Source organism: Lissotriton helveticus, chromosome 4_1 (assembly GCF_964261635.1).
Source record: "Lissotriton helveticus chromosome 4_1, aLisHel1.1, whole genome shotgun sequence".
Taxonomy (NCBI): domain Eukaryota; kingdom Metazoa; phylum Chordata; class Amphibia; order Caudata; family Salamandridae; genus Lissotriton; species Lissotriton helveticus.
Window position 1 is genome coordinate 1,923,810,975 of NC_136063.1, and position 14,446 is coordinate 1,923,825,420.

A 14,446-nucleotide genomic window follows, 5' to 3' on the forward strand; every position below is an offset into this window, starting at 1 on the left:
GGAATTGTGGTCTACTCTGATTGGAAGAGTAGGATGACCTATTTTGATAACCACCCCTGTACGAGAAGTGTCCTCTTCCTCTATTTCCTCGAAAGGATTGATTTCTAAACTGGAGCGCACCCTGCGCTCTCGCAGTGTCCGTGTCTTTTTTAATTGTTTGGAGTGCCTCATCAATTTTGTAACCAAACAGAAGTTGGCCATCATATGGCATATCCAAAACCTTGGACTGTACCTCAGGTCTGAATGAGGTTGCTTTCAGCCATCCTTGCCGCCTTAACGCCGCTGCCCCGGCTAGCTGGCGGAATCCCATCATTGCCACATCCATTGCACAGTCTATCATCTCAGAGGCAGAGGTCTGACCCTCCAAAAGAATCGCCTTAACTTCCTCCTTTGAAGCATCCGGCAGTTCTGACAGATATGGGGCTCTGTCTGCCCACAGTTGCCTATTATAGCGCCTTAAGAGCGCTAGAGCATTCGCCGCCTTCACTGTTGTCGCCGACATTGTAGTGAATCTCTTCCCTATATTGTCTAGCTTCCTTCCATCCTTTTCCGGTGGTGCCGATAAGGGAGATGATGGATTTTTAGAGTTTTTCTGTGCCACCTGCGTCACTACTGAATCAGGCTTAGGATGTCCCGTCAAGCAGGCTGGTGCCGTAGCTGGAGCCTTGTATTGCTTGTCCAGGCGAGGGACTACTGGTGACACTGAAGCAGGATTTTGCATCAACTGAACTCGTTGTGCCCACAAATACTCAATGATTGGAATTGATCTCGTCGTTTTCCTAAGAGGCTCTTTAAAGTCATACAGGAAACACTCCTGCTCTTCCGCTTCCATCGTAATCTGGAAGCGTTTAGCGGCCAATTCCACCACATTGTGGAAACCACCAATGTCAGCCGGTGGAGAGATTCTGACGTGGCGGGTACCGGAGATGCCGGGGATGATATCACGTAATCATCCCAGTCTTCATGGACAGACTGGTCATCCTGCACTTCACCTTCCTCTTGTTCTTCCTCTCCTTCTTCGTCAGAAGACTGAGGAACAGGCACCTCCACTCTTTCCTGTTGGATAATCAAGGGTGGTGGACGTTGTCTTGGCGATGGTACTGCTGAGGAGGCCGCTGGAGATTCGGGGAATCTCTGTTTATAATCCTGAATAAGGAATCTCAAATCCGAAACTAAGGAAGCTGGTATGCAAACCATGGGTGTCACCTGTGTTTGAACTATGTGCTCTTGGACCACTTCCTCATCCGAGCTCTGGCATTTCACATTCAATACCGAGGGGCTAGTAGCTTGGAAAAAATCTTCCTCGTCCGAATCCTCGTCCTGAAGGAGACATGTTGGTGGTAAACGCTGCACACAGCTCGGAGAAGTCAACTCCGGTGTAAGCGTCTTCTTAGTGAGCCTGAGATGAACAGGTGGCGCTTGAAGTCTAGACGCATTTGATGGCAAAGAGCTCATCGACGTCACTAATGTACACGAAGCGGTGTCTACAGATGTTATATTCTGAAAATCCGTCGTCGGCGGAATTGACGTCGTCGACGCAGCCGTCGACAGTGTCTTCGTCGACGGCGTCTTCGTCGACGGTGCCTTCGTCGACAGAGTCTTCGACGACGGAGTCTTCGACGACGAGGCCTTCGTCGATGGGGTCTTCGTCGACGGTACCAATGTCGACGGTGAGGAAAATGTCGTCGAGGTAATCGTTGTCGTGGTCTTAGGCGTCGACGATGATCTTTTAATACCAATCGTCGACGATAACACTTTACCCACTGACGACGATGATGTAGTTGTCGTCAATGTAGCCAATGACGACGAAGCTGTCGTCGTCAAGACGGTCGTCGTCGACGTGGAGACAGACAGGAGAGACAGTTTTCCTGGCTGCTGATGTCGTCGAGGGGGTTGCCGTCGTCGACGACCCCGGTTTTTTGAAGGTGAGAACCTCCTTCTCAGACGCTGATTTCGACAGAGCCTCTGAAGACTTCCTCTGTGTCTTCTTTTGAGGAGCGTCCAGGGGGCCAGGGGAAACCATCCTTGGCCTTTTTTGAGACATCTTTGAGGAAACTGATCCTTCACTCTCCTCAGATGATTCCAAATTCTCTCTATCTTTAAGTCTTTGGAGCCAAATCAAGAGGCGGCCTTCTCTGTCTTTCAGGGTTTTTGTAGAAAACGTTCTACATACCTTACAGTCCTTGGCTGTATGGTCAGGGTACAGGCAGTATAAACAATCCTTGTGTTGGTCATCTATGTGGAGCCTTTTTTCCCACATGAGCCACAAGCTCTGAAGAGACCTTTCTTTGGAGTGTCAGCCATAGTGTACAGCTTTTACCTGAAGAGAAATCCAAAATTTTGAAGAGAAAAGCTTAGAACAAAGAAACTTGAGCAGAACTCAGGGGGAGACTCCCTTAGCACAACGTGCGGTAGAAAATCTGAGGGACTGAGGCTCCTGACAGGAAGGTTCTAGAGGGAGGTGAGAGCTGATTGGCTATTCTTTGGACTTTGGTCCTTTTCACAAAAGGACCTAGATAGGTTACTAATGTGAGGCCTTTTGGCCTACTGTAATATATATGTCTATAGGACATTGCTTATTTATGTACCGGGGACTCCCATCTCGACGACGGGGAATGATTCAGGCATGTGAATCTATGAAAGACACCCATAATACTGGATAAAAGATAATTCGTCAATGCATTATTGAGTGAAGGAAATTACATCCAATTACTTTTCCTCTCAAATGGCACTTACAACAGCTCAAGAGCTAGGTATCTTTGTATGTAATGGCTCCTGTAATCTTCGGGCACTAATTCCGAGTCCATCATTTTCATGTTAGAGTTTTAGTGACATCAAATATGATAATTTGTGGAAACTTCTTCTCTCCATACCCCTTTAACCAGCGACTCCGATCTTGAGAGATGTTAAAATAAGAGAGTTTCATTTTGCCTCCAGCAGATGACTACAATCTGACTGCATGTTTTCCTTCAAAACCAGGTGTGTGTCAATGTATTAATTTAATCTGGTAGCTCACACTTTATTAAAATTTCTTCACTGACTGCTAAAATTAGAAGAAAGAAAGGGAATTGAAATAAGCTTTACGCACCTGATGCAGCATCAATAGATTTGGTCAATAAATTTACAGCTCCATCTTCCTCAAATGCCAATTTGGGAATAGTAGGAATAAAAGCAGTATCTATTAAGTTTTGAGTACAGTTATTGATTGTTATGCTGTCTGGAGCCAATTTTGTTGATTTTGAATGAACTCCAAGATCAATAAATTCTTCAAACGTCCATGAAGTAGGCTTTCCATTAATGTTCTGCACAACATCAATTCTTTCACTTTTGTCACCTTGCAACAAATCTGAACTCTGGATGTTTTCCTTTGATGTCAAACTAGGCAAATAAAAAAAACCTTTTTGAACATTAGGACATATGGACATTATAGATATCATAATATCATTAAATTAGACAATACGTTTTAGGTGACAAACACAATTAGTAGTTACATAAATTATTTCAACATGTGTGATACCAAACATAACTGGTTTCAGTGCGGCCAATAAATAGTTGGACATCTTGTAACTGACTTGATGTCCACTATATGTATAAAATGGCTGGCTGCACTTACAACGCCTGGAGAATCGACTTCTGGGTTCGTTGGGGGGTGTCTTGCTCTTGCAGGGAACCCTCACACTTGGAATCAAGCATCCTGCCCTCCAGGATTGAAAGGTCTACCTTAAGGGTGACTTATAGGTTGTAAGTGACCTCAGATATAAGGAAATGTATATCTGTGGTGAGTGGTGCTAGCACCAGCTCACAGGCTGCAATGGCAGGCCTGTAGTCACAGTTTGAATGGTCTCTCATGGGTGGCATAATACATGCTGCAGCCTATGGGAGACCCTTCGTGTACCTATGCCCAAGGTACCTTAGTACCATATACTAGGGACATAGAAGGGTACACCAGAAGCCAATTAGGAAGGTACCAAAGTACTTACCATAGTCCAATTTAGGGGGAGAGCACAGTGACTGGGTTCCTGATTAGCGGATCCCAGTCAGACTAGTCAGAAAAACAGAATGACACCAGCATAAAATGGGGGTAACCATAAAAGCAGATCCTACGTTCCTACATCCCTGATAAGAGTGCGCAGGAAACACATCTGTGGAATGGAAGATAAAATGCATTAATCAGTGTGTTTTAACACCACCCACATAGATGACTAAATATATGGTCTGAGCCAACACCAATGTGCCATGGCTAGGTTGCAGGCTTAAAACGACTGCAGTGATAAATGGGAAGTAAGAGGGCTTTGCCATGTAGGACATCTACGTAATTACATTTAATAGGACATTCCTAAGAGTGTCCTGGAAGTCCAAAGGCTTAGGTTCTTCCTGCATAAAAGTGGGACAAACTAAATATGAAAGAAAAGGCGTCAAAAGCTCTGTGTCATTTTCTTGGACTATCCATGAAGAGACCCTATTCTGAAAAAAGTAAAATGATAATTTAGAGGTTCTCACAAGCTGTTTTTCACTAGATGACAAAAATCTAATCTACTTGTGAAAGTGGATTTTTGGTGCGTATAGTAGCAAATTAATTTTTATAGAGTATATTTTATGGTGAGTGAAAGTGAACTGGAATAAAACAAGTTCTGCTAGATGCCCGTTCTCCAGTGAATGTCATTTTCAACCCAATTAGGCATGCACAGCTGTCCCTCTGAAAGAGAAGGCTGCCACTTCTAAGGGCACGAAGGGTGTTGTGTGAACAACTGACAACTTTGCACGGATGACTCAGGTGGAGGGGTACAGGAGCAGATGGTCACTCAATTAACTGCCACAAAAGCATCTTCTTTCAAGTGGAAATCTAAAATGGGGACTCACATAACAGAAAACTATTCAGGCCAAGAACTTTCTCAGATATTAATCTCTGTCCACAGAAGGAGGAAAAGCGGTTTCCACGAAAAGTAGAAGTGTGTGTTGACTCATTCTCAAAGGAGTGGCCCTGAGACAGGACACTAGACTCCTAAATGGAGAAGCTGGCTAAGGCCATCTTGAATAGAGAATCTGGGAAGGTTTAAAGTAAGGTGAAATAGGTGCTGAAAAAAGGGGGTTGAATTTTGGGAGGAATCTGCCAGGGTTCAGTGAAGGGAATTCTCCAATTACAGGTTAATGTACAGCATAGGAATGGCTCCTTATCACTCAGCTGCCCTAAACGGAATGAGGACATCACCTTGGGTATGAAAACTGCTTTAATTCGGGGCACTAACTTATTTGGGAAGAAGCATATGAAACATGGCCGACACACGTTGCCTAAAGCTTGCTAAGTTGGTGAGGCGCGGTTGTAGCAACCAAAATACAGTCTTAAATGTGAGAAGTCTTACAGCAACTACACAGGGGCTCATGAGAAGCGCCCGTCAAAAAGGTCAACACCAAATTCAAGTCCTATTTTGACACGTTAAATGGGATTGGCTGCAACATGTTCATTAATCCTTTAAAAAAATCTCAAAACCACCTTTAACTTGAACAAGGAATGTTGGTCTGGGAGGCATAAAAAGGCTGACAGGGCTGCACCATATCCTTTAACAGTCACAACTGCACAGCCTTGCTGCTCCAAAGACAGACCAAACGACAAGGTAATACATTTGCTCCATCTCCCTTCCAAAAGACCAATTTAGTTGAGGGGTGACTCGCAGAAAGTATTGAAAGCATCATGTCAAACCACCTACAGTGGAAGTTGAAAAGAACTCAGGTGGCCCCACTCAATTTTCACAAATTAAGGTATAGGTTCTGAAGACTGGGGTGTAGGACTAGCCATCTGGATTGCCATAACTCTGAGATGCAGATGAAAAGGAGCACAAAGAGACAGGTGCAGCAGGTCTGTGTACCCGACACTTCTGTGTCAGTCATGAAAATGAGAATAGCTTGGGGCCGGTCTTGAGGAATCTTTATCAGACCCAGAGGAAACAAAGGTACGGGAGGAATCGTGTAATGATAAGGAAGTCTACAAGTCAACTGAAATACACTCCCTAAGGTTCAATGTGCTGAATGTTGGAGAGCGCAGAACATCAGGCAATGGGTGCTGTTGTGAGCAGCAATAACGTCTAAATGATGTGAACACCAAATCGCTAGGGGATCTTCAATCACCTCCACATGGAAATGCCACTTGTGACCATCAAGATGATGCTGATTGGTTCAATGAGCCAGCCAATTGGTTTGCAACCAGCCATAGCTCCTGCTGGTGCACAGTATTCAGCAGCATCAGTGCTTCCCAAAAGAGAAGATGAGACCCTGACTCCTCCTTGCTTGCTTATGTACCACATTGCGTACATATTGTCTGTGAAAAACAAGTTACTTACCTTCGGTAACGCCTTATCTGGTAGAGACAACACCTAACCGCAGATTCCTTATTTTGAATTTTCCAAGGCGTCAGACTAGATCCAGAAGATTTTTCGTGAGCAGTACCCCAGCGTGCCGGTAGGTGGCGTCAATCAGCTCGGCCTAGTGTTGTCCGCCCCAGAAGTGACGTTAGCTTCACCTATATAGACACCACCTCAATGCATGGAGGTCAGTTACTTTTCATAACTTTCTACTCCACAAGCGCGGAGTCATGAAGTGCACTGACATTGGTGTGTTCAAACTAGGGCCCTAAAAGGGATCATCCCTGAACCCTAGAAATCTGTCCGCAGAACGGGGAGGATGGGTGGAGGAATCTGCGGCTAGATATTGTCTCTACAGGATAAGGCGTTAACAAAGGGAAGTAACTTATTCATCTGATAGAGACTTCTAGTTGCAGATTCCTTACCTTTGGATAGATAACCTAGCAATACCATCCCTGGTGGTGGATTTAAACTAGGACGTCATGCAGGACTGAACGGGCGAAATGTCGGTCCCTGCAGTCCTGACTGTCCAGGCAGTAATGCTTAGTATACGTATGCAGGGAAGACCACGTAGCTCCATGGGAGATGTCCAGGACAGGGACTCCATGTGTTAACGCAGTGGTCGCAGCTTTAGCTCAGGTAGAATGAGTCCGCAAGCCTTCAGGAGGCCTTCAGGAGGCGGCTTCTTTGTCAGTGCTTAGCAGATCTTAATGCAGAGAACGACCAATCGAGAATAAACTTAAACCGATTAAGAAGCAGCTAAGATGTATTGAGAGCAGATTGATGAACATTCCTACTAAGATTATTACCCATGAGAATGCCCTGAAGACATTGCCAGTTACACTTAACGATGTTAATTCTGCTAGTTGTAGCAGGGTAGATACCATGCATCAAAATACTACAAGTGCCAGAGTTGCAGATTCTGATGGCATTTCGGGGGCTCCAAATGGAATTCGCAAATTGGGCCCTACAGTGGCAGAGGGTGGTACCTTACGTTTGGGTTACACAGCCACACTGAACTTAGGCCCATCGGGGTCCACCACTGCCAAAATAAATTGATCCTGGAAAACACCCCATCCCAAGCAGAGACCAACTGGACTTGCCTCCCGCCATCTACCCCTACCCCTACATCCTAGCCGGAGTTCCTGCCCTAAAGGAATCGCAGCGAGAATCCTGGACTGAGTTACGAAACAAAAGTGTAGACTGGCTTACTAAACAAACACTTCAACCGTGCAAATATAAAATAGATAATAAAGGTGCGAAGGGTGGGTTAGGTGGGCCGGTCAAAGAAAGATATAGTTGGGGACTGCATTGTGCTAAATTTTTGTAGACTCCAATCTGTAAAAAAATTGGTTGAGATCGCAGGGGACCCCTGGCCAAACTAACACCAACATAATTTCACTTCCTTTAGGATATTTCTATAAATCCAACATACCAGATGTTCAATTGGGTTCTTATAATCAATGTAAATTCCTGTCGAACAAGTGACTTATCTTCAGTGAATATATATATGTAAGAGACATAGATTCCTTACCTTTTGAATTGCCCCCAGGCGTCAGACTGGATCCGGAGAATTTTTTGTCAGCAGTACACCCCTGCGTGTCGAAAGGTGGCGTTGGTTGGCTCTGCGTTTGTCGTGGTCGCCGGGATGAGGTCGCGGCAGATACCTAGACGCCGCCCTAGAGCACTTACTTCAGTTCTTTTACACTGCATTCCAAGTCAGAAGTGCAGAGCCATGCAAGACACTGACCAACGTGTCACAAAACTAGAGCCCTGAAAGGAAGTCCTCAGCCCTAGAATACAGTTCGCAGAACGGGGAGGATGGGTGGGGCGGTAAGGAATCTATAACTAATCTATGTCTCTTACAGATATACTGTTACCGAAGTTAAGTAACTTGTTCATCTGAAAGAGAAAGTTATAGATTCCTTACCTTTTGAATAGAAACCCCAGCAATACCAACACTGGAGGTGGGTCTGCGAACCAAGTTCACACCAGAAAGTCCTGGAGAACAGAACGGCCAAAGAAGACGTCTCTCCGGACTTGGCTGTCCAGGCAGTAGTGTTTTGTGAGCGTGTGCATAGATGCCCACGTAGCTGCCTGACAGACGTCATTGAGGGGGGACTCCCAGTCCCAAAGCAGTGGCAGCTGCCGTCGCCCTGCTGGAATTTGCACGCAGTCCCACTGGAGGCTTTTTCTTTGCCAAAGATTAGCAAGCTTTTATGCACAAACCTAGAGATGGTCCGTTTGTGCACAGCCCGATCTTTTTTGGCACCCACGTAGCCGACTAAAGCTGGTCATCCACCTGGAATTGCTTGGTGCAATCCAAATAAAATTAAAGCGCACGTTTTGCATTCAGACAGTGGAGCCTCTCTTCCTCCTTAGAAGGAAGCGGAGGAGGAAAAAAGGTGAGCAAAGTGATGGTTTGACCAATGTGGAAAGAAGTAACCACCTTGGGAAGAAAGAAAGGTCTGATTTTTAGGACGACTGTGTCCGGCAAAACAGCCAGAAAAGGAGGTTTTGAAGAAAGAGCTTGGAGCTCACTCACCCTGCGAGCTGATGGCAACCAAGAAAGGCAGTCTTTAAAGTAACAAGTCTGAGAGGACAGTTATGATGCGGCTCAAATGGAGCGCTCATAAGGTAAGTAAGAACCCAGTTCAAGTCCCACTGAGGCATTACGAAGGGAACAGGAGGAAAAAGAGGAGTAATGCCCTTAAGAAAGCAATTTACAACAGGGGACTTGAAAAGAGAAGGCTAAGAAAGGCTGAAATGGGTGAGCGGTAACCCATTAGAGTGCCCAGAGCAGAATCCTGCTGGGCCAAAGACAGACGGAATAAGAGAACCTCAGAAAGAGGGGCAGAAAGGGGATCCACAGCCTTTGCTGTGCACCATGCCACATATTTGTTCCATCTGCAGGATTATACCGTCTTAGTGGAGGGACACATTGCTGCCAAGATAACATCACAGACTTCAGGAGGAAGGTCGAAGGCTATCAACTGTCGCTACTCAATCTCCAAGCAATGAGGTGGAGACTGGACAGGTTCTAGTGGAGGACCATCCCCCGCTGCTGCGACAGAAGATCCTCCCAACGAGGCAGTCAGAATGGAGGATCGATGGCCATGTGTAACAGTGTGGTATACCAGACTCTTCGTGCCCAATCCGGAGCCACAATTATGACTTGGGCCCGGTTGAGCTTGATCTTCTTCAGCACTCTGGGTAGAAGTGGTATAGGCGGAAAGGCGTATAGAAGACCGCAGCTCCACTCGCAACGAAAATTGTTGCCTAGCTTGAACCGCCGTGGAAATGCCAAAGCGCAGAATTTCTGACATTGCGCGTTCTCTTCGATGGCGAACAGATCTAAACAAGGCTCTCCCCACTGCTAAAAGAGACATTGCGCCACTTCCGAGTGAAGACAGCATTTGTGACCCATCATGCACCTGGGGCTGAGTTTGTCCACCCTGGCATTCAGAGAACCTGCCAGGTGTTGAACCACTAGGGACATACCCTGATGTTCCAGCCATGTCAAGAGATGGAGAGCCTCTTGACATGAGGTCCATGACCCCACCCCGCCCTGTTTGTTGCAGTACCACATGGCAGTGGTGTTGTCTGTGAACACCTGCACTAACCTCCCTTTGACAGAGGGAAGAAATGCTTTCAATGCCAACCTAATCGCTTGGAGCTCCAAATAATTTATGTGGCGCCCCATCTACGCTGGACACCAGTGTCCCCTGATCTCCACCTCTCCCAGGTGGCCACCCCATCTCAGAAGTGATGCATCTGTCATGACTGTGAGATCTGGTTAGGGAAGGGAGAGAGGTCTGCCGTGACCCAATTGCGGTTCGTTAACCACCACTGCAGATCTTTCGCTGCTCCTTCAGAGATCTGAACCACGTCCGTGAGATTTCCACAATGCTGTGCTTCAAATCCAACTGCAGAGCCCGCATACGCCACCTGGCTTGTCTTACCAACAGGCTGCAGGAGGCCATGAGGCCCAACAGCCTCAGAGTCAGTCTTACCGAAATCCAGGATAGAGGCTGCTATATCGGCATCATAGCCTGAATATCCTGGACTCGCTTCACGGGAGGACAAGCCTGAAACTGTATTGTGTCCAGAACAGCTCAGATGACAGGACACATCTTAGAAGGAGTCAGGTGTGACTTTGGCACGTTTATAGATCTCCCCAACGAATGCAGAAGATTTGCCGTAGTCTGAAGGTGGGAGACGACAACCTAGGAGGAGAACGCCTTCAACAGTCAGTTGTCGAGGTAAGGGAAGACTGACACACCTTACCTGCGCAGATGAGCTGCGACCACCGCCATCACCTTTGTGAACACTCGACAGGCACTGGTAAGGCCGAAGGGGAGCACAGTAAACTGAAAGTTCTCATGGCCTACCTTGAACCACAGGTAATGCCAGTGGCCCGGCAGGATGGGAATGTGAAAATACACGTCCTACAGGTCCAATACTACCATCCAGTCTTCTTGGTCTAGGACTGCCTACTTCTGAAACTGGGACCCTTTCTAGAGCTCCCTTGGCCAAGAGAGCCGTAACTGTCTCTCGGAGCAACTTCAGATGATCCTCCACCAGCTGTTCCCGATTTGGCAAAATAGGGGGAGGAAAAGAAAGAAAAGGTAGCCAATAGCCCTCCTGGACGATCTGCAAGACCCACTTGTCCGATCGTATGGATCTCCAGTGGGCGAGATGATGATGTATTCTCAAACCAACTGGAGTAGTGTGGTCCTGCAGAATCAGTCTAGGATTGCTTGGAGGCGGAGGCTGCTGAAGGCAGTGTGGTCGACAAACTTCTGGCCACCATTTAGAGATCGGAATGCATCGCATCCACGTCCTCGCACAGCTTGGGCAGTCTGTGTGGGATGGTGGCTGGGATTGGGCTGACACAGCTGGAAACCCTTCTGTTGCCACGTAAGGAAGACTGGCCACGGGGGTGGTGGAGTGGCCCAAGGATCTGGCCGTAGCTCGAGAGTCTTTGAACTTTACCATGACTGAGTTGGCCTTTTCCCCCAAAAAGGCAGACTACATCAAAGGGCACATCCATCAAATTGGCTTGGATATTGCCCGAGAAGCCAGTTGTTTGAAGCCAGGCGTGGCGCCTCAAGGCCACCATCATTGAAATCGATCTGCCCAGATTATCGGTCAAATCTAGGTCACACAGTATGGTGAATTTTGCAACATCTCTCCCATCTTTGACAGCTTCGGAGAGTACAGCCCGGGCCTTCTGGAACTTGAGGCAGCGCTTGCGCAACCGTCTCCAAAGGGAATGGGAGAAATGGCCCAATAAGCACGCTGTATTTACCGACCGCAATGCCAGGTTAGAGGAAGAAAAAAACTTCTTTCTGAATGAATCCGGCCTCTTGGATTTCCTATCCGCAGGGGCGGAAGGGAATGTGCCTTAAGACATAGGGGCTTGCACTACCAAATTCTCCAGGGTGGGGTGTTGGCTGAGGAACTTTGGGTCGAGCAGAGCTGGGCGATGGTGGCGTGCAATCGTCCTATTCACAGGAACCCCTGTGGTAGGTTTGGACCATTATCCTAGAAGGACATCTGTAAGTGCCTCATTAAAGGGAAACAGGGTTTCGGAAGTGGAAGCCCCAGGTTGAAACACCTCAGTCAGGAGATTAGTCCTGACCTGCACTGAGGGCAGCTCCAGTCAAAGGACCTTGTCTGCCCTCTTAACCACCGTGGTATAGGATGCCCCCTCCTCCATAGCCACTGCTGGTGGAGAGAGCATGCCGGTATCTGGAGAAGTATCTAGGCCACTGGCCTCCCCAAGTTCCCCATACCAGTCCAAATTCTCCTCAGAGACTTCCTTGGTTTCAAGAGGGTCCCCAAACTCCTCCCAATCTTCTCCTCAGCCTAGCACATCCTCAAAGTGCTCAGATAACTACATAGAACCTCTGAGTTCTGTCGACGTCAGAATCTGAGTCGATCAACGTCGTTATGGCTCTGTGTCGTCAGGGATAAGACTGGGGCTTGCGCCACAGACCGGCATGGTGAGGTTGAAGGCACCGACTTTGGATCCGATGCCGATACGGGGGAAGTTCGCGATGGCACAACCGGCGTCTAACCGGATCTGGGATCGGCTCCTTGAGATCCCACTGGCGCCGTGGCAAGAGCTATCAAACCCAATAGGGCTCCTTCCAACTCCGCAGGGCCCGAAGGCTCACCAGCGGGGTTGTTCCACTCAAATATGTAGCACATGGCCTCGTAAAACTCATTTGAGCGGGAGTTGCTTCAGCTCCCGGAAAGGAGGGGCCAGACAAAGTTGATTCTCTGCTGAACCATGCCTAGAGCCGTTACCTCTCTTGACGACAGACGACAGTTGAGGTGAAGATGACGTCCGCTCGGACTTCTTCTTCTTATGACTCTTCCCAGATTGTCCAGAGGACCTCGAAAGCGAGGAAGAGGATTCAGGGCTCCAGGAGCGGTCCCGCGACCACCTCTTCTTCGATCGGGACCTGACCTCCTCAGAGTCTCGCTGGTTGGTGTAGACTGTCTGTCAGCGAGCAACTTCATCGCCCGCTCTCTCAAGATCTTCGAAGCCATTGCCCGACAGCCTGAACACGACTTCTTATCGTGGTTGCACTCGAGACACCAAGGACATACAGGATGGGGATCGGTAACTGACATCATGCGGGAACAAGCACCGCATGGCTTGAAACCTGTCTTTCCTGAAGACATCCCTCACACACTAAATCGGCAAAAATCCAAAATTTCGACAAAAGTTGAGAAAGAAACCTGCAAAAAAGTGCCAGAGGGGTAGCTCTTCCCGGATCAGCACTTAAGTGGAACGGAAAGAATCTCCCCGGAAGCAAACTTTCAACATATGTTCTGGAATTGCCCTACAATTCGGTCCTTCTGGCAAAATATCCTTGACACTCTGAAAGACCTCACAGGGCTCACAATCTTGAACACTTGGGAGGCCAGTGCGCTAGGCATATTTAGAACGCAGAAACACCTTAAAGTGCACACACACTTCATCTCGCTAGCTGTCTTATCAGCCAAAAGGAGTATAGCCATGCACTGGCGATCCCCCACGAGCCCCCCGCTAGCGGCGTGGGTGGGCGCTGTACATAAATGGGCGGCCGCAGAGGAGGAGGCATTGCGCGAAGAAGAGGTCAAAGGGATACGTAAACACCCCATATCCATGGAGTGGGCCCTACTGCTAAACCGCTTCAAGCAATCAACACGCAGCGAAGAGCCGGATGCCGGCAAGCCCAGACAAACTGCCCCATAACCATTAACGCAAGACGCGACGGCAGACATTAGACTCTCACCGTTAGCACATCCGTAATGTTGCAAGTTGCACCCTGCACCTTATCACACAAGGCGATCAGGCTATGATATTGGCCCATCAGTACCCATCCCCACACGGCAATGGCACGGCGCTGTGTCGCCTGGCGAGACACACAACACCCAGACCGGCCTCTGATACCCATACTTTGTAAACTGAGGCACCTATCCCCAGTTTTTACACCCCAGTTCTATACGACATTCACACTGCTCCAAGCACCACCGTTGACACAAGACCTGCTAATCAGCTCCACACATCACTAACGATATAATTGACTAAAACAGATGAATTATATTACTTGATTGCATGTCTTGCATTATGACTTGTCATTGTTAAACTATACAATGCCAATAAAAATATGTAAAAAAAAAAAAAAAAAAACTGGAACGGAAAGAAAAGAACTGACGTCAGCACGCCTGGTGTGGGGTCTATATAGGCACCGCAATGTTATAACAGAAGCGGACGCCACCGACGTCACGCAGAGCTGAAAGGAGCCCCCAAACATCGCACGCAAGGGGTACTGCTCAGCAAAAGTTTCCGGATCCAGCCTGACGCCTGGGAAATTCAAAGGTAAGGAATCTGCAGCCAGAAGTCTGTATCAGATAGCTGCTGATAGGTATGGTTTTAAAAGCATTTTCACCCCACCGAAGACTTGCTCCGGTAGAGCCTCAGGAAGCATTACAATATGGGTCAGCATTATGCTAGTGTGTCAGGTGAAACAGTTGAACATTAACTCCAATGATAGCTTGGGGCTACAACGTGCGCCGTGGAATGGCAAAAA

The 14,446-nt window shown here is 47.7% G+C and overlaps 1 protein-coding gene across 12 annotated transcripts in view; it reads right to left on the minus strand.

The window, feature by feature from the left end:
* MAP7D3 (MAP7 domain containing 3) overlaps nucleotides 1-14,446 on the minus strand; it is a 1,012,878-nt gene that overhangs the window by 95,043 nt on the left and 903,389 nt on the right. For all 12 annotated transcript variants that reach the window (XM_078688596.1, XM_078688591.1, XM_078688590.1 and 9 more), the window contains one exon: nucleotides 3,089-3,378. In XM_078688596.1, the coding sequence (XP_078544722.1) occupies nucleotides 3,089-3,378 (290 nt within the window). The remainder of the gene's footprint in view (nucleotides 1-3,088; nucleotides 3,379-14,446) is intronic.